Source organism: Bufo gargarizans, chromosome 2, assembly GCF_014858855.1.
Source record: "Bufo gargarizans isolate SCDJY-AF-19 chromosome 2, ASM1485885v1, whole genome shotgun sequence".
NCBI classification, from domain to species: domain Eukaryota; kingdom Metazoa; phylum Chordata; class Amphibia; order Anura; family Bufonidae; genus Bufo; species Bufo gargarizans.
In genome coordinates this window covers 603689602-603707886 of record NC_058081.1, presented here as the reverse complement: position 1 = coordinate 603707886, position 18285 = coordinate 603689602, and the positions used below count along the sequence as shown (strand labels likewise).

The 18285-nt window shown below is 43.4% G+C and overlaps 2 protein-coding genes across 2 annotated transcripts in view; one reads left to right on the top strand and one right to left on the bottom strand.

The window, feature by feature from the left end:
- The window catches only part of SPA17 (sperm autoantigenic protein 17), a 102178-nt gene extending 83924 nt beyond the window's left edge, over positions 1-18254 (bottom strand). The window contains exon 1 of the mRNA XM_044281971.1: positions 18160-18254. The gene's annotated coding sequence lies outside the window, so the exon portion shown is untranslated. The remainder of the gene's footprint in view (positions 1-18159) is intronic.
- On the top strand, positions 728-10074 carry SIAE (sialic acid acetylesterase). Its single transcript, XM_044281972.1, has 10 exons — positions 728-848; positions 1898-2059; positions 5457-5632; positions 5706-5844; positions 6363-6558; positions 6655-6764; positions 7413-7546; positions 7624-7778; positions 9165-9360; positions 9532-10074. Exons 1-10 carry the CDS (start codon positions 794-796, stop codon positions 9760-9762), a joined length of 1554 nt encoding a protein of 517 aa, XP_044137907.1. The 5' UTR covers positions 728-793; the 3' UTR covers positions 9763-10074.
- Positions 18255-18285: the final 31 nt, after the last annotated feature.

The following is an 18285-nucleotide window of genomic DNA, read 5'->3' as shown; positions in this document are numbered from 1 at the left end:
GTTTCGTCCTAGTTATAAGCTACTGCGGGTTGGTTTCTCACCCTATATAATCCTGTTAGCGGACCGGCTTATATCAAACGAGAACTGGTGGCAGATTTACCCAGGCTGAGACAGCGCTCTTTCATTGCGGCAGTGATAAGGCTCTCTCAGCTTGTTGCCTCTGCGCCCGCGTGGACGGGAGGCGTATGTGTAAACTGTACCAAGCTGACCTTACCTGCTCCTCTGGAGGGCGTAACGTCACGCTTTAGTCACAAGTGACTATACTTCGTCTCGTGAGCTCGACGTAGGTGACGTCAAGCGGGCACGAGGTGTGGTATTCGTCACATTCCCCCCATTTTTGACTGTGGTATCTTATGTGCCCCCCCTATATATTGTTCCAAGAGTTGCGACTAGTGTTGAGCGAACTTGTGTTTTAAATTCGGCATCTAGAGTTCGGCTTTGGGTTATTCAAGAATCGCGTTATGGATTCTAAATTCCGTTATGGTCCGTGGTAGCGGAATCCATAACACGATTCTTCGATAACCCGAACTTTAGACGCCGAACTTTAAACACAAGTTCGCTCAACACTAGTTGCGACTGTATTCAGGTAGATGCACAGTGAAATGTGGCAGAGCTAATGTCCCTTTAATTGCTGACGCTCTGCTATTGTATGCAGATGACGGGGAGGACACGCTCTCAGCTTTATGAGTATCCTCATACTTTAGTATCCTGGACTGTGTCCCTGTGCTGGGGCCCCACCTCTTATCTCTACTTATAAGGCTGCACTTCCTGATGTAGCAGCAGTGCCGGTGACATGACTGCAATGCCTCTGCTGCCGCAAGTGCTGCTGCTGCTGCTCACCAGTGCAGGTACCGAGCCGTCTCCTGCGGGATACAGGATTACAGCAGATCTAGGGAATACCTGGGGCTCAGTCAGGCACACGGCACTGGATGTATCCAGAATTATATCCCACAGTCATGTGACCATGCAGCTGTCATGACATGATGGGAGTTGTAGTCTGACAGAGTTGCAGTTTGCAGACTTCTGGTAAACCTTGCCTGCAGTGCTTGGATAGGGATTTTCCTGTAATTATGTGTTTCCTCCTTAGACTCGGAAAGGGAATGATAGACTGTAAGCTCTTCTGCAGCAAGGAGTAAAGTCACTGGAAAGGGTCTCTGGTTTAGAGTGCGTGAATTTGTCGCTGGGATAACTCCACATCCACCCAGTCACTGCGGAAGAAAAATCACAGCCCGGGTCATATGACAGATGGGGAGATCACATGATCGTTGTTAACCCTTCCAGCTCCTGCCTGGTTGTAGCCAGTGACCAGATCGTTGCCTCTAATGGGATTATAACATGTTATAATAATGAGCCTGATTTATACCATTGGCCTCCTCACGGTTTAACTCCTTTCAATGGGGGCTAAAACACGATTGGGTCCGCAGCACTGAATTTGGTGGTGGTTTCCACCATGGAATATTCAATGTCAAAATCCGCTACGTGAACATAGCTTTAGACAGCAATCACAAAAAACGGTGTAAAAAGCTCGTCTTTGTGAATGACCCCCACTGTTTTATTCCTCCAACACAACGTTTGTAGTGGGGGGGGGGGGGCTACAATGTTTATCCTGCATAGAAATCATAAAAATTTTCATTTTGATAAATGGGGTGATCGTGCGGCTGGCAGTGGCCCCAAATTTGAGCTAATAGAGGAGGATTTCCATATGACCTAAAAGAAAGGTTTATTGGAATGCAGACGCCCGTGAAACACTCCCGTCTTTGTGATTGCAGTAAAACAAGTCTGATAAACAGGTTTGCTGGTGCTGAAAACTAATGATTAACTTTTGCAGTAACAAGTGGTAAACCAGCGGCATGGGACGGTATAATAACATGATACTTTGTGTTTCTGTTTGTTCCAGATGCTGTATTCCGATTTGCGTCCTATTATGGAGACCACATGGTTCTGCAGCAGAAGCCAACCCAGGCGGTTGTGTGGGGGTATGGAGAAGTGGGGGCCCTGGTGACAGTGTCACTTATACAAGGAATAGACACCATCTCAAAGACGGCAGTGAAAGTCAATGGTAATGATATTTAGGACTTTTTAGCAAATTTTTTAAAGGGGTTGTCCAGGATTAGAAAACATGGCTGCTTTCTTAAAAAGAACAGCACTATCTCTGTCCACTGGTTGGGTGTGGTATTGCAGTTCTACCCCATTGACTTCAATGGAGCTGAGCTGCAATACCAAACACAACCAATGGAAAGGGGAGGTGCTGTTTTTGGAAGAAAGCAGCCAAGTTTTTCTTATCCTGGACAACCCCATTAAGTTTTTTTTTTTATTTCCAATATACTTTGGGGAGATTTATCAAGAGTCTAAGGTCACCTGCCACCGAGGTGTGGGTTGTGTAACAGAATTTCTGGATGGATTTTGATGTGGATTTCTGTGCATTTCCAAAAACCGCATATGTTACTTGCTGGTTTGATGCGGTTCTGCTGTAGATCTCACTCTTGCATTGCAAAAGGTAAAATCCACACAACAAATCGCAGTAACAATTCACATGCTGCGGATTTCTAAATCCACATGGCAGGTCCGTTTTTCACTGATCCGTTGTTCCGTATCTGAGGTTTTTTTCTCTCTGTTTTAAGTCCTCTTCCGTTCCGTTATTGCACAAAACATATCCGTATGGTTTCCGTATTTGATCTGTTTTTTGCAGATTGTATACAGGAACAGGAACTTATTAATCACCAAACACATAAGAAATATGGGCTGGGCATAGCATTTCTACAGTATGGATCCACAAAATACGGATGACATACGGATGTGTTCTGTGTGCGTTCCGTATTTTTTGCGGACACATTGACTTGAATGGGGCCTCAGACGGTCATTTGCGGACAATAATAGGACATGCACTACTTTTTTGTGGAACGGCCATGCGGACAAACGGAAATGGAATGCACACGGAGTAACTTCTGTATTTTCTACAGCGCCATCAAAGTAAATGGTTCCGCATACGGTCCGCAAAAAGAATGGAAGCGGAAAAAAAATACGTTTGTGTGCCCGAGCCCTAATTCTGCACAGATTTAAAATAGGAAAGTAGACACAAGATTTGTCTAATCTTATACAGTTTGCAGGTACTGTATTAGGCCTCATGAACATGGCCGTTCCGTGCATTGGGGAATGTAATTTGCTGTCCCCAATGCACGGGCACCATCCATGCAGATTCCACAGACGGATCCAGACCCATTCAACTTGAATAGGTCTGTGATCCGTCCGCACCAAAAAGAAAAAAATTGTGCATGCACTACTTTTTGCGGTGCGGGGGCACAGAGAGAAACCCCATAGGTGCAAAAACAGCAGGGGCCCGTATATTGCGGACCTGGCTGGCACACGCTCTCATGCATGAGCCCTTACCCAGCAGTTTTTCCACACAGAAAAATTGTGCATAATTCGCACTATGTACAGACGGCCTGACAAACAAATATATGAAATCAAAAAAGTACCTATTTATTAGAGAAACGCATTGAAACAAGCCATGTGCCCTGATTGTGTAATGTCAGGCAATGGAGGAAACAGAAGCATAGGGGTCATTTACAAAAAGCGGCTTTTTAAGCTGGTCTTTGTTCCCCCCTCCACTGCCAGAGGATTCGCCTAATTTATGACGAGCCGTGCTCCTCCTCGTAAATTAAGCTTACCTCCAGCACTCCTTGCGCCTGGAGTGAAAACTACCCTAGCCCCAGATTGGAGTACATGCAAAGAGATGTGTATATACAGCACCCACCATTAGTCGCCTCCGGCGTCTCCAGATGCACGCCTTTTTGGGGCCGTGTCCAAAGGCTTCTTGTTAAATCCACAGAAAAAAATAAAGCAAAGGCAGCATCTCTTCTGGTGCAGAATAGTGTCCTTTTAATCCATTAATAGTAGTCAAATATCTCGCCTGCGTTGCTGCTCCAATTTTCAGACTTTTTTTTAAAAGTCGCTGTTGATAAATCTGGCTAAATCGGCACGGCTGGCTAACCATGGCCTCTTTCTCATGGACTGGAGTGAGTGGTGTTAACATGCATAATGTCGCACAAGTTTTGCACAAGTAAACCCAAAAACTCTTAAAGCACTATTTTGTGATTTTGAGGCCAGAATTCTGTAGTGCGAGTCTCATCCCTTGTGTTTCAGCTCAAGATTTCTGTTTGCTGTCAGTGAAAGGAAACCTTTCTTGTTCACTTTCAGCAACAGAAAACTTCTTCACAACTGAACCTAAAACCCAGCAACAACGCTCAGGTAACTCCTATAGAGACATTTATGAGGAGCACAAGACCCCAGTTCCCTTTATAGGTGGGGGTCCTGTCAGTCAGACTACCACCATTGAAATACTTACTCCTCTATTTTTATCATGGCACAACCCTTTTAGGAGCTGGCGTACAGCTGCTAATGTGTATAGCTCATAGACGGTTGTTTGTCACCACTGGTCAACTGTAACAACCCCTCAGCTTTGAACTGGGCTAGGTCAGGTTTCGATTCACTGATATCAAGCTGTGGTCCAACCCTTAGGCCCCTTTCACACAGGTGAGTTTTCCACGTGGATGCGATGCGTGAGTTGAACGCATTGCACCCGCACTGAATCAGGACCCATTCATTTCTATGGGGCTGTGCACAGCGGTGATTTTTGCGCATCACTTGTGCGTTGCGTGAAAATCGCAGCATGCTCTATATTGTGTGTTTTCCACGCAACGCAGGCCCCATAGAAGTGAATGGGGCTGCGTGAAAATCGCAAGCATCCGCAAGCAAGTGCGGATGCGGTGCGATTTTCACGCACGGTTGCTAGGAGACGATCGGGATGGAGACCTGATCATTATTATTTTCCCTATGACATGGTTATAAGGGAAAATAATAGCATTCTGAATACAGAATGCGTAGTACAATAGCGCTGGAGGGGTTAAAAAAATTTAAAATAATTTAACTCACCTTAATCCACTTTCTCACGCAGCCCGGCATCTCTTCTGTCTGTCTTCTGTGCTGTGTGCAGGATAAGGACCTGTGGTGACGTCACTCCGGTCATCACATGATCCATCACCATGGTAAAAGATCATGTGATGACCGGAGTGACTTCACCACAGGTCCTTTTCCTGTACACAGCACAGAAGACTGACAGAAGAGATGCCGGGCTGCGTGAGCAAGTGGATTAAGGTGAGTTAAATTTTATTTTATTTTTTTAACCCCTCCAGCGCTATTGCACTATGCATTCTGCATTCAGAATGCTATTATTTTCCCTTATAACCATGTTATAAGGGAAAATAATACAATCTACAGAACACCGATCCCAAGCCCGAACTTCTGTGAAGATTTTTCTCACGCGTGTGCAAAACGCATTATAATGTTTTGCACTCGCGCGGAAAAATCGCACATGTTCCCGCAACGCACCCGCACCTTTTCCCGCAACGCCCGTCTGAAAGAGGCCTTAATGTCCTGCCTGTCATTGTGACCACCAGGTGATGTTGGAATCTGGAAGGTGTTGCTGGACCCTGTGGATTATGGGGGGCCTTATCACTTGATCGCCCAACAAACCTTCAAGCAAGAAGTTACAAGCATCCACCTGGATGACGTCCTGTTCGGTGATGTCTGGATTTGCGGGGGACAAAGTAATATGGAGATGACCGTGTCCCAGGTAGGTGGCTCCTAAAACCAATTGTCCGCTCCCTGGTATCTCATTGTCTTCACATTTTCTTTTTTTCCCCCAGATTTTTAATGCCAGTCAGGAGCTGGCACGAGGTGCACATTACCCCTATGTCCGGCTATTCACCACCTCACTAGAAACATCAGATACAGAACTGCTAGACCTTGCCAAGGTGGATCTGGAGTGGTCGGTACCCACACCCAGTAAGCATCTCCTCTTTCAACTAAAAATGCCATTTTAATGTTGGCGGGAAAGCCGGACTCTTATAGGCACTGATGTTCTGTAAATAATGATTGATCATGGCAATAAAAAGTGATCTGTGCTTGCTGTCAGTGAATGGGGAACATTTTTGTTGACATCCAGAGACTGAAAACACATCATGATTTTTCGCAGGTGGGGGTTCGTTACAGTTGTATCCAGTCTAGACAATCTTCTGTGAGGTTAAACACATCAGCAGCACAGATATATCTTCTGTCCTGATTTTGTTACAATGTATCAGTGCAGGTACAATGTATCCATCTGGGGTCTGGGCTGTTTATCAAAAAATTTCAGCACAAGCTGTATGTGCATAAGAAATTGTGACCTTCAAGTATGAAGGGTTAAACGGGAGACAGTGTGGCCACCATAGGACTGTCAGATTTACTAAATTAGGAGGTACAAAAATCAGTGGAAAACTCTTTATTATCCAGTCTTCATCATCACATTATTATTTTTTGGACAGAAAACCTTGGAAGTGGTGATTTCACATATTTTTCTGCGGTCTGCTGGATCTTTGGACGACATTTGGCGCGAAAGTTGAAGTATCCAATAGGGTTGGTGGAATCGGTGTGGGGAGGAACGCCGGTCGAAGCTTGGTCATCAAAAACAGCGCTTTCCAAATGTGGGCTTTCTGAGACCCCCAAAGAGATGATCCAGAGGTGACTGATAACACTCACTGGGTGACAGTTGAAGTAACCGGCAATTCTATCACAAGTCGCCATTGAGGTAAATACTTATTCTCTATTCTCTTACAGATATGAGTTTACAGATACAGTGACCGGTCCATGTGACTACTCCGTGCTGTGGAACGCCATGATCCACCCCCTCCTGAACATGACGATAAAGGGAGCCATATGGTATCAAGGTACAAAATCCCCAAATCATCTCAAATACACTACACTGTAACCTACCTGTCTCATCTGTTACACACTGCACACTTCTCTGCTACATCAAGTAGATGCCGCACACCTGTCTGATACATCTGATAGATGTCACACACCTCTCGGCTCCATCTGATGCCGTAAATCTCTCTGCTTGATCTGATAGATGTGGCACATCTCTCTGCTCCATCTGATGGACACCGCACATCTCTCTGCTCCATCTGATGGACGCCGCACATCTCTCTGCTCCATCTGATGGACACCGCACACCTCTCTGCTCCATCTGATGGACACCGCTCACCTCTCTGCTCCATCTGATGGACACCGCACATCTCTCTGCTCCATCTGATGGATGCCACACATCTCTCTGCTCCATCTGATGGACACTGCACATCTCTCTGCTTGATCTGATGGACGCCGCACACCTCTCTGCTCCATCTGATGGACGCCGCTCTCCTCTCTGCTCCATCTGATGGACACCGCACACCTCTCTGCTCCATCTGATGGATGCCGCACACCTCTCTGCTCCATCTGATGGACGCCGCTCTCCTCTCTGCTCCATCTGATGGACACCGCACACCTCTCTGCATTATCTGATGGACATTACTGCTACATTGTCCGCTTGTATTCAGGGGAGCAGAACACTGGCATGAACACCAATCTCTATAATTGCACTTTCCCGGCTCTCATCCAGGACTGGAGACGCTCCTTTCATGAGGGGTCTATGGGGCAAACAGACCCCAACTTCCCCTTTGGATTCGTCCAGGTAATAACATTTAATAGGCAGAGATTGTGGGGAAGGGCCAGACATGAAGAGATTTAAATTCTGTTCCTCTTCTTCAGCTTAGCACATGGCAGAAAACACCACCAAATGATAACTTCCCAGTAATTAGATGGCATCAAACAGCAGACTACGGCTACGCGCCGAACCCCAAGATGCCCAATACATTCATGGCTGTGGCCATGGACCTTGGGGATGAGACGTCTCCTTATGGAAGGTAAAATCAAAGAACCTGATTACTATGTACTGTATGAACTGTGGGCACCCCAAGTGTCATTTCACTGTACCCCGCGTGTCAGTGTGTCATTGCCCTGTACCCCGCATGTCAGTGTGTCATTGCCCTGCACCCCAAGTGTCATTTCACTGTACCCCAAGTGTCAGTGTGTCATTGTCCTGTACCCCGAGTGTCACTATGGCATGGTTCCTGTACCCCGAGTGTCCGTATGTCATGGTTCCTGTACCTCGAGTGTCACCATGTCATTATCCTGTACCTCGAGTGTCAGTCTGTCATTGTCCTGTACCTCGCGTGTCAGTGTGTCATGGTCCTGCATCCCAAGTGTCAGTGTGTCATTGTTCTGTACCCCGAGTGTCACTATGGCATGGTTCCTGTACCTCGAGTGCCACCATGTCATTATCCTGTACCCCGCGTGTCAGTGTGTCATTGCCTGGTACCCCGCATGTCAGTGTGTCATTGCCCTTCACCCCAAGTGTCAGTCTGTCATTGTCCTGTACCCCGCGTGTCAGTGTGTCATGGTCCTGCATCCCAAGTGTCAGTGTGTCATTGTTCTGTACCCCGAGTGTCACTATGGCATGGTTCCTGTACCTCGAGTGCCACCATGTCATTATCCTGTACCCCGCGTGTCAGTGTGTCATTGTCCTGTACTCCGCGTGTCAGTGTGTCATGGTCCTGCATCCCAAGTGTCAGTGTGTCATTGTTCAGTACCCCGAGTGTCCGTATGTCATGGTTCCTGTACCTCGAGTGTCACCATGTCATTATCCTGTACCTCGAGTGTCAGTCTGTCATTGTCCTGTACCTCGCGTGTCAGTGTGTCATGGTCCTGCATCCCAAGTGTCAGTGTGTCATTGTTCTGTACCCCGAGTGTCACTATGGCATGGTTCCTGTACCTCGAGTGCCACCATGTCATTATCCTGTACCCCGCGTGTCAGTGTGTCATTGCCTGGTACCCCGCATGTCAGTGTGTCATTGCCCTTCACCCCAAGTGTCAGTCTGTCATTGTCCTGTACCCCGCGTGTCAGTGTGTCATGGTCCTGCATCCCAAGTGTCAGTGTGTCATTGTTCTGTACCCCGAGTGTCACTATGGCATGGTTCCTGTACCTCGAGTGCCACCATGTCATTATCCTGTACCCCGCGTGTCAGTGTGTCATTGTCCTGTACTCCGCGTGTCAGTGTGTCATGGTCCTGTACCCCAAGTGTCAGTGTGTCATGGTCCTGTACTCTGCGTGTCAGTGTGTCATGGTCCTGTACCCCAAGTATCAGTCTGTCATTGTCCAGTACTCCGCGGGTCAGTGTGTCATTGTCCTGTACCGCTGTATATATAATACATATGACTATATGTTGAGTCTCTTCTCTCTTCTCTCTCAGTATTCACCCACGGGATAAGCAGACTGTGGCGTTCAGACTGTATTTGGGGGCACGGGCCATCGCATATGGTGATCAACGTGTCCCTTTCCAGGGTCCATTTCCAGAGACGATTGACATCTATTACAACTATTCATACATGAACATAACCTACAACCAGGAGCTGCTCATCACCCATGCCTGTGACCACATTTTTGAGGTGACTATGGGCAAGAAACGAGAATCATCAAAGTAGTAGCAGTTGTTGGGCCAGGGAGGGGTGCTGATGTCAGAAGATCCAAATGCTATCAGCGGGATCCACCAACCATTGTAGATAGGGTGTCACCTCCCCTACAATTATTATAACAGATTTATCAATTTCTGCCAACAGGTATTTTGCAGCAATGGGGTCAATGTGAAAGGAAAATCTCAATACACCTGGGTCCCGGCTCCAGCAGAGTCACCATCCTCTAAAGTAGTCACAGTCACATTCAAAGGATGCAGTCACATCTCTGCGGTCCGTTACGCCTGGTCCGATTGGCCCTGTGAATACAAACAGTGTCCAATATACAGTGTCCATGGGAGGCTCCCGGCACCGCTCTTCATCAAGTACTTCAACTGATGCCTTTTTTTTTTTTTTGGGAAGGGTGGGGGGTCTCAGCAAATTTATTTTTTCATCTTTTTTTTAATTCTTAAATGTGTAATTTAGGGAATAATGAAAGCCTTGAAAGATCTGCTGGAAGCAGTGGGTGCACACAATGACAACTATGCAGATTACTAATAATTCTATTGAAAGGATAGGTCTGATGGCTAGCCTGTTCACGCCACTCAGACCAGTGCCCCTCTGCTTTTGTGGCTGCACCGTGTAGCTTTCACCTTGAACTGATCTTCGATAATTAATAAACGGATTAAATAAAGGTTGCTGGACAGGTCAGTGATTGGTTTGTCTATTATGTATCAACCAGGTGTCAAAATCAAGGTTTTTTTTTATGTAGCATTTTAGCTTGTCTTTAAATTCCGTGGGCACTATGGAGTACAGGAGCTGTATACACACAGGAGAAGTGTGCCTTTATTTTCATTTTAGATTCACATACTTTCCTGATAGGTATATCTTTTGCATTGTCACCTTTAGGATACCTGCACATGTTGCGGATTATGCACCTTTTTTTCCATGAAAATTCTAATGCAGAAAAACCACAGAGCGATTAGACAAATCTCATGCACACTTTGCTTATTTAGGGCTCATGCACACGACCGTTGGATGTTTTGCAGTCTGCAAATTGTGGATCCGCAAAACTCTGATACCGGTCGTGTGCATTCCGCATTTTGTTAAACGGAACAGCCAGCCCCTAATAGAACAGTCCTATCCTTGTCCGTAATGCGAACAATAATAGGACATGTTCTATTCTTTTGTGGAATAAAAAAGTAACAGCCAAGGAAAAAATAAGTTTGTGTGCATGATTTAGAAATCTGCAGCATGTTAATTATGTTTGCAATATTTGGTGTAGATTTCACCCTTTGCAATGGAAGGGTGAGATACCGTAATTCCGCACTGAAAACAGCAAGTAACACATGCCGTTTTTGTTATGGTTTGTGTGCGGAAATGCACTGAAATTTGTGCTGATCTTCTGCATGTTCACTTATGTACAGGTACCCTTAGGCTGGCATTTTGTGTTTTTTCTCTGTTTTTTTTTTTCTGATGTTTTTTAGGCAAAAGAAGTATATGGGAAGTATTAAATGCAGGACAGAATTTATTTATTTTTATATAGGTGTTTTTAAACCTTTCAGGTGTGTTTTTTTTATTTTTTTTTGGAAGGGGAGGGGGTCAATGGCATTTTTTTTTAAATTGCCCTATACTCTGCAACTGATGTTTTTCTCTCAAAGGGTTTTTATAGGCTTTTTTAATCGAATCATTAAAAAAATGCATAGGCCATGTATGTTGGCAGTTTTTAATGGCATTTTTTTAACAATGCTTTTCTTCCCATACAGCTCTGCAGAGGAAGTGACATCACAGGGGGACACCTACTTTAAAAGGGTTTTCTGAGATTTTAATACTGATGACCTATCCTCTGGCTAGGTCATCTATATCTGATCTGTGAGGGTCTGACACCTGGGACCCCCACAATCAGTTTGTTTGAGAAGGCATCGGCGCTCGCAGTAGTGCTGCGGCCTTCCCGCAGCTCACCAAGCAGAGCGCTGTACATTGTATAGCAGCTTAGGCCACATGACTGATGAACGTGACGTCACTGACCTAGGGAAAGCAGCAAGGAGGCTGCGGCGCTACTGCAAGCACCACTGTCTTCTCGAACAGCTGATCAGTTGGAGTCCCGGTTGTCCAACCACCACTGACCACGTACAGATAACTTACCCCGAGGATAGGTCATCAGTATAAAAATCTCAGAAAAACCCTTTAACCTGTAGGATACCAGCGCCGTACAGCTATAGGAGCTGCGCCCGCCCGATCAGCTGCAGGTGTCCGGCAGTCACTGATAGCCAGACCCCTGCTATATGCGCCGGCATAGGTGAAAACACAGATGTCAGCGCATTAACCTTTGCACTGCTGCGGTCAGTGCTGACCGTGGCATGTGCGGAATCCTGCCGGGTGCAGGGTGTCTATCGGGCTTGAACAGCAGCCCGATGCCTTCCTAAGGCATTGTGGCTGCCATCCGTGTCAGCCTGTGAGATCCAGCCCCCTGGATCTCACAGGCAGGAAGCTGTAAGTGTATTACACTGGTAAGACACTTACAGCCAATGCATTACAATACAGAAGTATTGCAATGCATTGTAAAGGAGACCAGAGCCCCAAAAAATAAAGGTGAAAAATAAGTAATAAAAATAAATTTTTACAAGAAAAATTTTCAAGTAAAAAAAAGCGTCCTTTTCCCAAAATAAAGTTAAAATAAAATTGTAATAAAAAAAGAGAAAAGTAAACATATTAGGTATCGCCGTGTCCGTATCGACTGGCTCTATAAAAATATCATATGATCCACCCTGTCAGGTGAACACCGTAAAAAAAAAGATAAATAAAAACTGTGCCAAAACAGCCTTTTTCTGGTCACCTTGCCTCACAAAAAATGTAATACCAAGTGATCAAAAAGGCATATTTAGCCCAAAATGGTACCAATCAAACCGTCATCTCATCCCGCAAAAAATTAGACCCTACCTAAGACAATCGCCCACACAATAAAAAAAATATGGCTCTCAGAAAATGGCAAAACAAAAACTAGATTTTATTCTGTTCAAAAGGGCTTTCACTGTGTAAAACTTAACAAAAATAAAAATGATAGACATATTAGGTATCACCACGTCAGTAACAACCTGCTTTATAAAAATATCACATTATATGCCCCCTCAGGTAAATTCGGTAAAAAAATAAAATAAAATATGCCAAAACAGCCATTTTTTTCACCTTGCCTCACAAAAAGTGCAATACCAAGCAATCAAAAAGTCTTATGTACCCCAAAATGGTACCAATGAAAAAATCACCTTATCTCGCGAAAAATGAGCCCCCACATAAGACAATCACTTAAAAAAAAAAAAACAATGGCATCTGTAAACCAATCCATCAAAATCTGCACTGCAAAAGCCATATGGTGCTCCTTCCCTTCTGAGTCCTGTCATGTGCCCCCACAGCAGTTTACCACCACATATGGGGTATTGTCGTATACAGGGGAAAATGGGTAACAAATTATGGAGTGATTTTTCTCCTGTTACCCTTTTGTGTAAATGAAAAATTTGGGGCTAAAGCAACATTTTCTTGGAAGAAATGAAACTTTTCATTTTCACAGCCAAGTGTTTCTAAATTCTGTAAAACGCTTAGGGGGTCAAAGTACCCCCCTTAATAAACTCCAAAATGGAGTCACTTTTTGAGGGTTTCCACTGTAGGGGTACGTCAGGGTCTCATCAAATACAAAATGGTGCCTAAAAACCATTCTAGCAAAATCTGCCCTTAAAATCCATATGGCGCTCTTGACCACTGCCACGTGCCCATAGGGCAGTTTACGCCACATATGGGGTATTTCTGTAAACGCAGAATCAGAGTAATATATATTGAGGTTTGCTGTTAACCCTTGCTGTGTGAGAAAAAATTGATTAACTCCACCTCCATTTGCCTTTAATTCTTGTGGAACACCTCAAGGGTTAACAAAGTTTGAAACATCAGTTTTAAATAATTTAAGGGGTGTAGTTTCTAAAATAGGGTCATTCATGGGTGGTTTCCATTACGTAAGCCGCTCAAAATCATTTTATAACTGAATTGGTGCTTAAAAAAATGTTTTTTGAAATTTTGTTGAAAAATAAACTTCTAAGCCTGCTAACGTCCTAAAAAACTAAAATTACATTTACAAAATTATGCCAACATAAAGCAGACATATAGGGAATGTTGACTGATAACTATTTTATGAGGAATTACTAGTTGTTTTAAAAGAAGAAAAATTCTAATTTAGAAAATTGTGAATTTTTCAAATTTTTTGGTAAATTTTGGATTATTTTATAAATAAAGGTGAAATATATTGACTCAAATTTGCCACGGTCATGAAGTACAATGTGTCACGAGAAAACTATTTAAGAATGGCTTGGATAAAGTTATCACCACATAAAGTGATTTGCAAAAATCGGGCTGGGATTTAAGGTAAAAGAAAAGTGGCTCAGTACTGAAGGGGTTAATAAAAAAATTTAAAAGCCAACACACAAAACACACAATATGGGCAAAAAGACTCAAAAACACCCGAAAATAAAGGCTACAAAAACTGCTGATTAACTTGTTTTTTTAGGCATTTTTGACCAAAAAATGAAGATTGGCGAAGACTCCCCTCCAACTTCAGTATGTTTTCTCTAAGAATTTTAGGAACTCCGCCCCTTAAGGTTAGTATCGTGTGTGTGTGTATATATATATAATTATTTTTATTTTTACTGCAACACCTGTGAATAATCAACCCATCACCTAGAAAAAAAGGGAGAGAAAAAATTACCGTTAAGAGTAATCTTCATTTTTCCTCTCACCTACGGCAGCACCATGAGAGTGAAAACCAAGGAACTCCTAGGGTGGGATAACAGCTGAAAGCACCTTAGAACCTAAATATAAATCAGAAGGTGAATTCAACTGCAGACGATAGCGGTTGAAAAAGGTTGAAGGTGAAGACCAGACTGCTGCTTTACAGATATCCTCAATAGATACAGCCGCTTTTTCTTCCCAAGAGGTAGAGATTGCTCTAGTAGAATGAGTGTGAAGGCCTTCTGGAGGTTCAATTCCCGAAGATGAATATGCCAGAGATACTGCTGAAGTAATCCATCTTCCCAAGGTTCGTTTAGATGTTTGCTGACCCTTATTCAATCCCTGAAAAAGAATAAACATCGAGGAGGACTTCCTTCAGTCTTAGATAAGTAATGGAGTAAACATCTCCTAACATCTAGGCAATGGAAAGCCTTTTCCTCCTCTTAGGTTGGATTTTCAAAGAAAGATGGAAGGATAATCTCCTGAGACCTATGAAACCTAGTTGCCACTTTTGGAATAAATGCTGGGTCAGGTCTGATAACAACCCTATCATCTAAAATGGTAGTGTAAGGTGCATTAATAAAGATCGCCTGAAGCTCACTAATTCTACGGGCTGAAGTAAGAGCCACTAAGAGACATAATTTAGGAGATAGCATCTTAATCGCAATCTGCTCAATGGGTTCAAAAGGAGGTTTAGTAACGGCACTCAGAACAAGATTCAAATCCCACAGAGCTACTCTTGGGGACAAGTTCAAAGCTGTTTTAGTGACTGATTTAAAGAATCTTATGACCCATGTATTTGCTGAAATCTGTTCATTAAAAAGAGCCAAAAGTGCTGAAGCCTGAACCTTTAAGGTGTTGGGGGACAACCCTAACTGCAACCCCTTCTGAAGAAACTCCAAGATCTTAGTAACTGCCGCCGGACATGGGAGGTCCGTAAATTGTAACCCTGCAAATGAAACATTTTTTTTTCCAGACTCTAGCATAGGTTGAAAATGTGACTTTTTTCCTACTTTTCAAGAGAGCATTTATTCATTCATCAGAAAAACCTCTCCTAGCTAAAAGCTGTCTTTCAAGTTCCAGGCCGTCAGATGAAGACTGTCTACCTGAGGGTGAAATACCAGCCCCTGAGAAAGAAAGGTTGTGGGTTGCTGGGAGAACCTATGGATCCGTTACTGACAACTTACTTTTTTTTCACCTTTCTGTTCTGAATCGTAGCAAAAAGGTCTACACAAGGAAGACCCCCAACTGTCTGCTATTTTTCTGAATATTTTCAGATTTAGGCTCCATTCTCCATAGGAAATTAAATGACAGTTTAAAAAATCTGCCTGTACGTTCTCCGTCCCTTTTATGTGGACTATAAAGATAGACTTGCAGTTTTGTTCTGCTATTTGAAGAATGTCGCTGAGCATTGACATCAGACTTCTACATCTGGTACCACCCTGTTTGTTTATATAAGATACCACTGTTCTGTTGTCTGACATTATTCTCAAGTTCCTGCCTGAAATTAACGGAAGGACCTCCAGAATTGCAAATTTCACTGCCATATTTGAGGAGGCGGATTTCAGAATCGCCTTCCATGGTCCCTGAAAGGATAAATTTTGAATATTGGTGCCCCAGCCCCAAGGGCTTGCATCGGTCGTCAAGCATAGTAAATCGATTATTATCCATGGTGTTCCCTGACTCAATTTATTTACATTCAACCACCATCCCAGGTTGTGTAACGTCTGAGCTGAGATCTTTATTTTAAATTCTAAGGGCTGTTTTCCCCTTTGCCAGGCTGTCAATATCTCCCATTGAAGTTCCCTTGAATGAAATTGGGCCCACATGACCACAGGAATGCATGAAGTTAGGCTTCCTAAAATCAACATACCTTTCCTTAATGACATTTTTGGACGTTTGATCAAGGTCTGTATCTTTGTTATGTTCAAGATTTTTTCTTCTGGTAAAAAACACATCTGCCTTTTGAAATCCAGAATCAGACCCAGGAATTGTTGAAGCTGAAGAGGATTCGGTTTAGATTTTTCTTTGTTCAGGATCCAACCCAATTTCTCCAGGATCCGGATCTCCTCTTGCACTGCTCTGCTGCAGGCCTCTTTGGGCTCTGCTACAATTAAAAAGTCGTCTAGATATGGGATAAAGAAGTATGTCTTTTTCTCGAATGTGAGCCGACATTTCTGCCACCACTTTGGTGAAAATCCTGGGAGCCATTGATAACCCGAAGGGAAGGGCCTGGAATTGCATGTGGTTGATAACTCCTTCTATCTCTACTGCTACCCGTAAATACTTTTGATGCTCCTGATGTACAGGGACATGAAAATAAGTGTCTATTAAGTCTAACACTGCCATGAAACACTCTGGAAAAATAAGATTTATCACTGATTTTATAGTTTATAATGGTTCTTAAAGACCTATCCTTTTTTTTTGTTTTTTTACTAGAAAAAGAGTAGAATAAAAACCTTCTTCATCCTGACAGTTTGGTACTGGCACCAGTAAATTTTTCTCCTTTAGGGATAGAACTTCTGACACTATAGCTTTTTCTTCTATCCAGGTGGATTTGCTATTACAAATCTCGACGAAGGGAGAGAGCAGGATTACAGTTTTAGTCCTTGACTCAAAGTGTCTAAAATCTACGGACTCCTGGAAATTAGTTTTCATGCACCTGCCGTCATTGTTGACTTGATTTCTTCTCGTCTCTAAAGGATTTGTTGAAGAAGAAGCTTCTGCCCCCCTTCCTCCTTCTTTGGGATCTAAGTTTAAAGTCCTTATCTCTATTCTGTCCTTCTCTATGGGTTTGACAGGACCGACTAAATCTTCCTCTGGAGGAAAAGAAGTTCTGTGCAGGAAATTTCTTCTTTTTGTCTGCTGCTTTTTCTAACAACTCATCCAAAGATGAACCAAACAAAAATTCTCCTTTAGAGGGCACTGCACAAAGCCTCTTTTTTGATTGTAGATCTCCACTCCAATTTTTCAGCCATAAGGCTCTGCGTGCAGATTTGGTCAGACAAGAAGAACGAGCCGCTAACTTAATTGCATCTGCCGAGGCACCCGCCAAAGAATCTGCTGCTTTTTTTTATAGTTGGAAGTCCTGCTAAAATTTTCTCTCTAGGACATTTATTTTTAAATTGATCTTCTAGCTCCGACAATCAGATTATTAAGGAGCGAGCAGTACAGGTTGAGGTAATATAATAGAAGGTCTGAAGAAAGAAGTAGATGCTTCCCAGGTCCCCTTTAAAAAAAGTCTGCATTTTTTTTATCTAAGGGATCTTTTAATGATCTAATGTCTTCAAAAGGTAGGGATGTCTTATTTGCCACTGTGGAAATAGCTACATCTATTTTAGGAGCTTTATTCCAGGTTGCTGATACCTCTTCAGAAAAAGGATATTTTCTCTTTATATTTTTTGAAATATAAACCCTCTTGTTAGGCCTTTTCCATTCTCCTTTAATCAATGCCGACACATTTTTATGAACTGGGAAAGATCTTAGATGTTTTGTTTCAAGGCCGCCGAACATTATATCCTGCACTGATTTTGGTTCCTTAAAATCTTCTATTCCCATAGTTGATTTAACTGCTTTTAACAAACGATCTACATCCTCAATTGGAAAAAAGGGCTTTCCTATCTCCATACCTTCACCTTCAGAAGAGTAAGATGAGTCGCCCGAATAAGGATTCTCCAATGATTGGAAAACTTCCCCTTCTTCTGAATCTGAGGAAACCACATTACTGAAAGCCTGCATTTTTTTAGGCCTCTGCTCCTTAGATGCACTGATTTTTCTTGAAGCCAGGGACGAGTCCATTTCAGATCTGACCAGCGACTGAAGGCATTTTTCAAAATTTCCACCGTTTTATCAATTCAGGTCTGGCATAGCCTTTTTTCATAATCAGAAGCCAGGGAACATCTACATATACCACATTCCTTATTTCGCCTTTTAGCCAAAACTTTTTTAGGCTTTCCCTGGAAAACACATATATATATATAATGCCATGAAAAAAATTATAAATATACATGGCTAAAGGCCTCTCACCCCTCCAATAGGTACCAAGGCCAGAGTGGACACTGGATCTTCAGCTGTGTCCTTCCTTTCCTCCTCTTAGTGGCTGCCGCTCTCCTAATTCAAACAGTCCTGCTCTTCAGGAACACTGCTGCAGAC